Source organism: Arachis stenosperma, chromosome 6 (assembly GCF_014773155.1).
Source record: "Arachis stenosperma cultivar V10309 chromosome 6, arast.V10309.gnm1.PFL2, whole genome shotgun sequence".
NCBI classification, from domain to species: Eukaryota; Viridiplantae; Streptophyta; class Magnoliopsida; order Fabales; family Fabaceae; genus Arachis; species Arachis stenosperma.
This window is the reverse complement of record NC_080382.1, coordinates 136,876,394-136,887,111: the sequence shown is the minus strand read 5'-3', so window position 1 is coordinate 136,887,111 and position 10,718 is coordinate 136,876,394. Positions and strand designations below refer to the sequence as shown.

The 10,718-nt window shown below is 28.2% G+C and overlaps 1 protein-coding gene across 5 annotated transcripts; it reads right to left on the bottom strand.

Annotated features, from left to right (window-relative positions):
• Nucleotides 1-289: 289 nt before the first annotated feature.
• LOC130935931 (uncharacterized) lies at nucleotides 290-4,970 on the bottom strand. 5 transcript variants are annotated; one of them, XM_057865861.1, is made up of 7 exons: nucleotides 4,678-4,970; nucleotides 4,153-4,216; nucleotides 3,963-4,065; nucleotides 3,644-3,735; nucleotides 3,435-3,537; nucleotides 2,968-3,013; nucleotides 290-619 (listed from the first exon to the last, which is right to left on the bottom strand). In XM_057865861.1, the coding sequence occupies exons 3-7, from the start codon at nucleotides 3,988-3,990 to the stop codon at nucleotides 394-396; spliced, it is 495 nt and encodes a 164-aa protein (XP_057721844.1). In that variant the 5' UTR covers nucleotides 3,991-4,065; nucleotides 4,153-4,216; nucleotides 4,678-4,970; the 3' UTR covers nucleotides 290-393. The 5 variants fall into 5 exon arrangements, 3 of the variants coding, with proteins under 3 accessions (XP_057721844.1, XP_057721843.1, XP_057721845.1); XM_057865860.1 differs by having other exon boundaries at nucleotides 3,963-4,016; XM_057865862.1 differs by having other exon boundaries at nucleotides 2,968-3,010; nucleotides 3,963-4,016.
• Nucleotides 4,971-10,718: the final 5,748 nt, after the last annotated feature.

The window sequence follows — 10,718 nt, the reverse complement described above, 5'->3', positions numbered from 1 at the left end:
AGATATTTTCTGTAACACTTAAAAGAATATTATTATAAATATTTTTTGTAACACTTAAAAAATGTTACAATAGATATTTTATGTAACACTTAAAAAATGTCACAATAAGTCTTTCTAATAACACTTTAAAAAATATTACAATAGATATTCTATAGCAATACTCTAATAAATGTTACAAAAGATTTTTTTGCTAACAATAAAAAAATATTATAATAAATTTTTAATAACATTTAAATGTACAAAATATTAAATTAAAATCTTTTTCTTCAATTACATATTTTACACTCACTTTACAAATTAACTTCAAGATATTTAAATACTAAAATTGGTCCAATTAAGTCAATTTTCCTACCACAATTATTATTTAATTCAACTTGATTTTTATTACACGTGCTAATCAACACTCATGATGGAATACAAAATTAAAACAAAACTAATTAGAATCATTACAGGGATGGCAGTGAACTTGGTAACATATATGATTGGAGTGATGCACCTTCTAAGCTCAACCTCAGCCAATATTATCATTGAATTTATGAAAACCTCATTTCTCCTATGTTTTCTTGAAAGTTTTTCAACAGATTCTTCTTTGACAAATACAAGATAATTGGAATCTTTGCTGCAATCCAAACACTGGTTTGTTAGTTAAGGTCCATACAAAATAACATAACACATAAAAATCCCTGTAAATCCAGCAATTATGGGAATTCAAATTTTAAGCATAAAAATTTTAAGCATAAAACACTGGTGCTTAATTGCTGCACCTATTTTTTAATGAACTAACCAGTTTGTATAAAATAAATTTAATTTAACTAAATTGTTAATTATTTATATATAGATGATAGTTTTTATAAAACACTGGTTGTTAATTATTTATATATAGATGATATTTTTTATAGTTAAAATTGTTACGAAACAACTTTTTTCAAAAATTAAAGTTTAAATTAATAAGAGGAGATACATAAATGATTTTATATCTAACACGCGTTCTCAAGAAATAACTTTTTTTGAGATTACGTCAATTGTTCTTAGATTTTCGTGAACTTTTGTATAGATTTTATTTCTTTTTTGTTATCTGTCTTATATTAAAATATTTTTTTAGGGTTAACAATAGTTAAATTGTAGATTTTTTTTGTTATAAAAATCCTGATACTATATTATAAAATTATTTTTTACAAAAATTTAAACACATAAAAAAATTATATAAATAGTTATATCTAACAAAAATAAAAAAATAAATTATATTATTTGTACATACAAAAACTATCAAGTCAAATATATATATATATAACACTAATAAATTAAACAGTATATATATTTATATATAAATAATAATTAATTTTTTGTATATATATAAAATTAATATAATTTAATAGTTAAAGGAGTAAATTTAATTTGGTCTTTTGCGTGTTATCGTTAAATTGGATAAGCGCGTGAGCATTTAAAATTCGGTATGAAAGAATTAAATGATTTGACGACTTTTTTTGGGTTTACTCAAACGGTATCCTCCAACCCGACAGGTTAAGGACTAATCCGTTGTAGATCTGAGCTCCATTTAAGGGTCTGTTGCTGGTCAATGAGTGACGACCTTTTTAATTCATAGAGATACGACTCCCACTTTTTAATTTTAAAATAGGGGTGAGAGTAATGTAGTGTAGCATTGTTGGGGAGAAAGGTGTTTTGCGTCGTTGTGATGTCAGGAACAAATAAATCGTACTCTCTGATTTGATGGGTCAGATTTGATGGGTCAGATTTGCATTAAATATATAGTTGCAAAGGGACCTTTGAAGTGAAAGGCTTTATGACAAGAAATCATGACAACCAATAAGAACTTTCATCAAATTAAAGGCAAAAGCCCCGGTCCTCAGTCGAAATTGTGTTTGGCCGTCAATAATGGCAGATAACGATAATAATAATAATAATAACAAAAATGTTATTTGTATATCAAAATCAGCCACTAAAATCAGCCACCAATGTATTTGTGTATAAATACATGTGTAATTTAATTTATTTTTAATGTGAATTTGTATTTCAGCATGTATTTTATACTAGTGACTGATTTTAGTGTATAAGTAATATAACTCTAATAATAATAATAGATAAAAAAGAATAAATTACTTATAAGGAGAATGTGGAAAAGGAAAATTTTTTGGGGTAAAGTTAAAATCGTCCCGATTTTTAGACGAACATATAAAAATATCCAACACTTCCATCAACGATAAAAATATTTTAAAATATTTTAAACAGTAGTGGGACAAGGCTTTGTTGTTGTTGTTGTTGTAGTCATGATATTTATATACTAAATATTACATATATTTATATATAAATATATAATTATTTTAATTTGGTCAATGATTATTTGTATATGCATGATATCTTTTATAGTTAAAATTGTTACGAAAAAACTTTTTTTAAAAGTTAAAGTTTATGTTAATAAGAGGAGATATGTAAATAATTTTATATCTAACACGCCTTCTCACGCAATAATTTTTTTTGAGATTTCGTGAATTGTTCTTAGATTTTCATGGACTTTCGTATAGATTTTATTTCTCTTTTGTTATTTATCTTATATTAAAATATTTTTTTAGGGTTAACAATAGTTAAATTGTAGTCTTTTTGGTTATAGAAATTCTAATACTATATTATAAAATTATTTTTTACAAAAATTTTAACACATAATAAAACTACAATTAAGCATGTTCATAAAAATTCAATCATTGTTTTTTAAATGAAAAAGTATAATTTTGTGATACACACTTTGAACCCCCCTCCCAATTAATAATGCATTATCATATAATACAATTTATTAACAATGCATAGGCCATATGTCCCATGGGTTATGGCACATACATTTCTGTTTATGTCAAAATTAATATAGAAAATGATGGTGACCATATTAAACATGGAGTAAATCTGAGAACTTGTAAAATAAAGATTTCATAAGCTGAAGAGAATTCATTCAAATACCTGGCAAGCCCTGTTGAAGAAGTTGAAGAAAGCCCAATTGTGTCTGCTAGAGGAATTCAGTGATAAAGAACGTCATTTACTTATACAACTGTCAGAGGCAAGAATTTGATTAGCCACTCCATGATATCCTATGGCTCCATAGTACCAATTTAGAACACCCAACAAGAGAATAAATTAGATTTAGAGCAAACAATAGCACTAATTTTTTTTAGCAGCAATTCTTTTAGTTATCATAAGGTCATGAACAAGCAAAAGCAGTGCACCTCCACCACTTGCATGTACTTGAGGTTAAGGTCAATCATTATTCTACTTGCAGACTGGATCTAAATGCAGCTAAATAGCAGCAAAACATAAATAATATCATATGTATCTTTGGAAATGCAAACAAAGAAGATATGGACCCCATACAAACTAAACAAAAGATGAAACTTTAGATATCAAAACTAGGAATATAGGAATAGACTTACATCCATCAGCAGGCCCATTAGCAGCAAAAGGAGCTTTCTTCCCTTTTTCAGAACAATCCCTTGCCGAATGTGTCACGCCACCACATATTTTACAATAACCACCCTAGTATAAACAATTACTTAATATAGATTAGACAGTTGATTCAAGTGTTTGGCTAATACATCATGATATATTTGACAAGGCAAACAAGAAAGAGAAACAACAATACCTTAGGATAGATACCATGAGCATTTTGAGGGCAGTTTTTACTCAAGTGTCCTTGCTGTTTACAGAAAAAGCACTCTGCAAACTTTGTCCCTCCTGCATCACCATTAAAACACTTCATCTCATAAGAAAACAAATTAGAACACAACTAAAAGTTTAACAAAAAAGAAGTCATTCTAATATTCTATCAAAGGCTTTAAGTAACAGTGTTTCATTGTTCAGTAAAGTAGAAAGCCCAAGAGGATGATTATAAATTTGTAGTAAACTGCTTAATAAGAATTCCAATTCATGGAGTGGCTAAATTTTCTTCAAAAGCACCTTACCAAGGCACACCAATAGCCTCTGTCCCATGCTCCAATTCTCGCCGTTTTTGCTAACTACAGCATCAATTTTGCCTTAGCAATAACTTCAAAGGTTACTATATCACTATATTCATGTAGAGTAATCAAAATTTTCCTAGTTATAAATTAGGAAGATATATAATTATTGATTCAAGAAAAATAGAATGCAAACCTGGAGAGTCCAACTTTTCTTCTTTTCTTCTAACTTCATCACCAAGTTGACACTTTTCAAGGGCCTATGTATAATATGATAATGTAAATGTGTTAATATGCTTGAGTTAGAAGTATTATAAGTCAAATAATTTGAAATTTTGGATACTGAATCTTTTTAACAAACTAAATCTTATTTTGTGTCAAATTAATTACTATTCTATACAACAATTTCCTCGGGCCTAGAAATGATGGAATCAATATTTGAGTTTTTCCAATTGGCAATATCAAACAAAACAGAAATTAGAAATTAGAATCCAAGTTTAGTAAGAAAAAACAACTAGAAAACAGAGGATATGAAAACCTAATAATATATGATTTTTAACAACTTGATCAGCAAATAAACAACTTAATCAAAACCTAACTACTAAATAACCAATTAAAAACCTAAATCAACTAATAGTTATACATCAAATTAATTATTACGTAAAGATTAAAGAGGATTGAAGGAGAAAGATACTAACTGAACAAGAGAACTAGAACTCACCAGGCTGTGGGACGAGTAGCCGATGGAACCAGTGAGAAGACGACGGCGCGAGAGGATGAACCAGAAGCAAAACGACGGTGTGAGAGGATGAACCAGAGATGAGACAACGCGAGCTAGAGTGAGAGTGAGAACACGCGATTATGGTTTCGATTCGCGAACCATGAGATCGATGAGGCAGAGCGAGAGCTTGAAGAGACGGAACAAGAAATGATTGAGGAGGAACCAGAGGTGCAGCTTCGAGAGTGAGAGTGAGAGTGAGAGTGAGAACGATGCGTGAAACGGGGAGAAAATGAAAATACTCACCTCTTTGTATATTTGGTAACGTTTGTATCTGATTTTTATTTTCGTTTTTTTAAAAAAGTGTCTTTGCTAACATTTATTTTACAAGTGTTGCTAACAATATATTTTTATTAGTATAACTAACATTTTAAAAAGTGTTAGTTAAAAAATGTTAGTAAATATCTAAATTCTAGTAGTGTTATATTTTTATGGTCGAAAATGAACAAGAGAATAAGTCACTGAGATCAAGTATTATTTAAAAGTGTATCTTAAAAAAAATAATAAATAAATAAAGATCATTGTGATTCTGTATTAATTAAAAATTGCAGATTAAAAATAAAAACAAAGAAACAGAAAAAAGAAAAATTAACGCATATATAGTACATCGATCTTAAAAACATTCAAATTTTTTTTTTCTGTCAATACGAGAGAAGAAAAAGAAAGATAGAAGACGAGAAGGAAGGATAAAACTGCCTACGTTGACTATAGAGATCAGAGAGGATAATAAGCTGTAGTATTTACGATGACATAGAATGAGAAGAAGGAAAATATTGGTAGTTTATAAGAGAAAATCATATAAGATATATGGTATATATAGGCTTAAAAATCAAATTGAAAATAGATTTTAATAAACACAAGCAACAATAAATGCGTTTAGTAAAATAGCTTTTAAAATTTAAAAATATTATAATAAACATAAATGTAAGCATTAAATTTGAAAATTAGTTAACATATGAGATTATATTAGACATTTAAATTTTGAAAAGCACAAGCCAACTTTAAAAAGCTCTACCTTAGGTGCTGCTTTCAAAAGCACCCTAATCTTTTAAATGCTGCCAGCACAAGCACATGATCTTTTTTATTTACCAAACATATAATGAAGAGCTTGAGCTTTTAAAAACCACAAGCACCTCTTCGAAAAATTTTACCAAACCAAGTCATAGTTAAACAATCATGATATATATATATATATACTAAATATCAGTTATTTATATAAAAATAATATATATCAGAATAAAAAGTTTACATTGCAAATGAATTAAATATCACGTATATTTATACATAAATATATATACAACAACAAACAACAACAAAGCCTTGTCCCACTAAGTGGGGTCGGCTACATGAATCAAACGACGCCATTGTGCTCTGTCATGTATCATGTCTACAGAGAGACCGTTTACATGTAGATCTCGTTTGACCACCTCACGGATGGTCTTCTTAGGTCTTCCTCTGCCTTTCGCTTTTTGTCCATCTTCCATCTCATCCACCCTCCTGACTGGATGTTCTATCGGTCTTCTTCCCACATGTCCAAACCACCTGAGACGCGATTCAACCATCTTTTCCACAATGGGTGCTACTCCAACTCTCTCCCTTATATCTTCATTCCTTATTTTATCCAATCGCGTATGACCACTCATCCATCTCAACATCTTCATCTCTGCCACACTCAGCTTATGTTCGTGCTCCCCTTTAGCCGCCCAACACTCCGTACCATACAGCATAGCCGGTCTTATAGCGGTGCGATAGAATTTACCTTTAAGTTTTAAAGGCACTTTTTTATCGCATATAAAACCAGATGCACTCCGCCATTTTGACCAACCTGTTTGGATCCTATGATTTACATCCTGTTCAATCTCTCCATTATCCTGTATGATGCACCCAAGATACTTAAAACTTTTAACTTTTCGTAGGATGTTTTCTCCAATCTTCACCTCTATATTGGAGTTTTCCCTTCTCAGACTGAACTTACATTCCATATATTCCGTCTTGTTACGGCTTATGCGCAGACCATACACTTCTAGAGCTTCTCTCCATAACTCCAACTTCTTATTTAGGTCTTCCCTTGACTCTCCCATAAGGACGATATCATCGGCAAAAAATATACACCATGGCACAGGCTCTTGGATGTGCTCTGTGAGTACTTCTAAGACTAATGTGAAAAGGTATGGACTTAAGGATGATCTCTGGTGTAATCCTATTTAATTATTATATTATATTATATATATATATATATATATATATATATATATATTATTTATATATAAATATATGTATTGTTTAATTTATAATTTTAATTTATCTATATATAAATAGTTGATTTGATATTTTTTATGTACAAATAATATAATTGTATTTTAATTTTTTTTAGATATAACTATTTATATAATTTTTTATGAGTTTAAATTTTCATAAAAAATAATTTTATAATATGGTATCAGGATTTCTATAACTAAAATGTCTACAATTTAACTATTGTTAACCCTAATATAAAATATTTTAATATAAGACAAATAAAAAAAGAGAAATAAAATCTATACAAAAGTCCACGAAGATCTAAGAATAATTCACGCTATATCAAAAAAAAGTTATTGCGTGAGAAGTCGTGTTAGATATAAAATCATTTATGTATCTCTTCTTATTAACTTAAACTTAAACTTTTGAAAAAAGTTGTTTCATAACAATTTTAACTAGATTAAATTACGCAGTTGGTCTCTACATTTTTACTAAAATTGTAAATTGATACTTACAATTTAAAAGTTTGTAATTGGATCCCTAAAGATAATTAAAATTTGCAATTTAGTCTCTGTCGTTCAAAAAGTATTTGATTTAACAGAATATTTTCAACATATTCTCTATTTTAATAGAATATTCTCAATATATTTTGAGAATATTATGTTAAATCAACACTTTTTGACCAGCAGGGACTAAATTATAAATTTTAATTCTCTTTAAGGACCCAATTACAAACTTTTAAAGTGTAAGAACCAATTTACAATTTTACTGAAAATGTAGGGACCAACTGTGTAATTTAACCTTTTAACTATAAAAGATATCATGTATATACAAATAATCAACTACCAAATTGAATTAATTATATATATTTATGTATAAGTATACATGATATTTAATTCATTTGCAATATAAATTTTATATTCTAATATATATTATTTTATATAAATAACTTATATTTGGTATATAAATATCATGATTGTTTAACTATACATACTATATATCCTATATGATTTTCTCTCATAAACAACCAATATGGCAATATTTACCTTCTTCTTCTTCTATGTCACTGCAAGTACCACCGCTTATTATCCTCTCTAATCTCAATAGTCAACATAGTCAACTTTATCCTTTTTTTCGTCTTCTCTCTTTCTTTTTCTGACAGAAAAAAATAAATTATGTTTAAATGTTTTTAAGGTCGATGCACTGTATATGCACTAAAAATATATTTTCTACCTCAGTAACATTTATTAACTAAAGAAAGGAATATATTTATAATAATTTCACAAATCACATTGTTAATAATATTAACTATCATTGAATCTCTAATATTGTCACTATTATTTTTACAAATTAAATGAATTAATGATAATAATTTACATAATTAGAATGATTGAGATAATTAACAATGTGAAGTTCAGGACGATTAACCTCTTTTATTTTAGGTTTTCTAGTCACTATTAATTTTATTTTTGGCTTGTTGCTAGATGAACACTTAGCTCGAATTGAAGAAGATGAATTTGAAGAACAGAAGAGAAGAGAGTATGTGGGGTTTCTGGTTGTTTGAGTGGAGAGTGTATGCGAAAGGGATGGGAGAGAAAGAGAGAGAGAGAAATATTATAGGTAGAGTTTGGGAGCTGCGTGCGCGACACGTGGATGAGGAACGCAAATCGGACGGTTCGATTAACGTAAATCTGACCCATCAAATCAGATGGTCCGATTTGTTTGTTTCTGACATCACAACGACGCAAAACACCATCCTCCCCAATAACCTACACTACACCACTCTCATCCCCATTGCAAACTTAAAAGTGGAAGTCATATCTCTATGAATTAAAAAAGTCGTTGAATTCTTTAATTCTTTCATACCGAACTTTAAGTGCTCACGCACTTATCCAATTTTACGATAAAACGCAAAAAGCCAAATTAAGTTTACTCTTTTAACTATTATATTAATATATATATATATATATATATATATATATATATATATATATATAATTAATTATTATTTATATAAATATATATTATTTAATTTATTATTTTAATATATATATATACACATAAATAGCTGATTTGATAGTTTTTTATGTACAGAAAATATAAATGTATTTTAATATTTTTGGTAGAAATAACTATTTAGATGATTTTTTATGAGTTTAAACTTTTGTAAAAATAATTTTTTAATATAGTATCAAGATTTCTATAACCAAAAAATCTACAATTTAACTATTGTTAATCCTAAAAAAAATATTTTAATATAACACAAATAGAATAAGAGAAATAAAATCTATACAAAAGTCCACGAAAATCTAAGAACAATTCACGCAATCTCAAAAAAAAGTTATTGCGTGAGAAGGCATGTTAAGTATAAAATCATTCATATATTTCTTCTTATTAACTTAAACTTTAACTTGTGAAAAAACTTGTTTAGTAACAATTTTAACTATAAAAGATAACATGTACAGACAAATGATCAACTACCAAATTAAATTAATTATATATTTATATATAAATATACGTAATATTTAATTCATTTACAATGTAAATTTAATGTTCTAATATATATTATTTTATATAAATAACTGATATTTAGTATGTAAATATCTTGTTTAAAATATTTTAGAATATTTTTATTATTAATGAAAGTGATGGATATTTTTATAGGTGTGTCCAAAAATCAGGATGATTTTAATTTTACCCTTAAAAATTTTTCTTTTTCACATCTTCCTTATTAATAATTTAATATTTTTATCTATTATTATGATTATTATCATTATCTGCCATTATTGATGGTCAAGCGCAACTTTGACTGAGGATCGGGGCTTTTACATTTAATTTGATGAAAGTTATTATATGTTGTCACGGTTTTGTGTCATATTAAATGTTCATTTACAATAGGGGTGGCAAATCGGACCGACCCGCCCCAACCCGCCCCGCCCCGGCTAGACCCGCCAATTAAAATGAGTTCAAAATGCTAGCCCGCACTGCTTTATGGCGGATTGACGGGTTGGCGGGTTAGCCCGCTTGACTCTTTTTTTTTTAAATAAAATTCATTAAAATTAACCAAAAAATAATAATTAAAAAATTAAATACAAATAAAAAATAGTCAAATTATAATATAAAAAATTACTATTTTTTTAAATTTTTAACTTTAATAAAATTATTCAAAATAATATTTGTCAATAGAATTAGGGATGGCAACGGGTCCCCATGGGGGCGGGGACATGCCCCCGCTTCCAAAACCTGTCCCCGTCCCCGCCCCATCCCCGCTACGGGTAACGGGGACCCAGTATCCGCCGGGGACCGGGGTCTCCGCGGATATCCGCGGAGTTTTGTAAAAAACAATAAAAATCAAGAAAAACAAAAAAAATTGAGAGGAAAATTAGAAAATAAAGATAATCCCGAATTACATTCAAAATCAGCCAAACATAATAACATATACATAATCCATAAACAACCAAACATAATTCATCACATCATAGAAACATAGTTCTCAATAATTCTCAAGCTTTCTTCATCTTGTAATAGTTGTAATGGTAGTGATGTGGATTTCGATTTACTTGAATCCTATAGACATAAATTACAGAAATAATAAACATAAGTCATGCAAATCAGAATCAGAATAAAAAACATAAATCATAATTAACCTAAATCAAAGAAATTATAACACAATCATAGCTTTCTTCTCATGCAATTTTTTTAACATTAATCTCAATAAATTTGAACTTTCAATCTCGCTAAATTTA

What these genes read in the sequence shown, in the direction of transcription:
- LOC130935931 (XM_057865861.1), bottom strand. Translation starts at nt 3,990, where the DNA reads ATGGGACAGAGGCTATTGGTGTGCCTTG. An exon ending in GAGGCTATTGGTGTGCCTTG is followed by an intron (nt 3,736 to 3,962) that starts GTAAGGTGCTTT and finishes ATGGTGATGCAG; the next exon opens with GAGGGACAAAGTTTGCAGAG. An exon ending in CTCATGGTATCTATCCTAAG is followed by an intron (nt 3,538 to 3,643) that starts GTATTGTTGTTT and finishes TGTTTATACTAG; the next exon opens with GGTGGTTATTGTAAAATATG.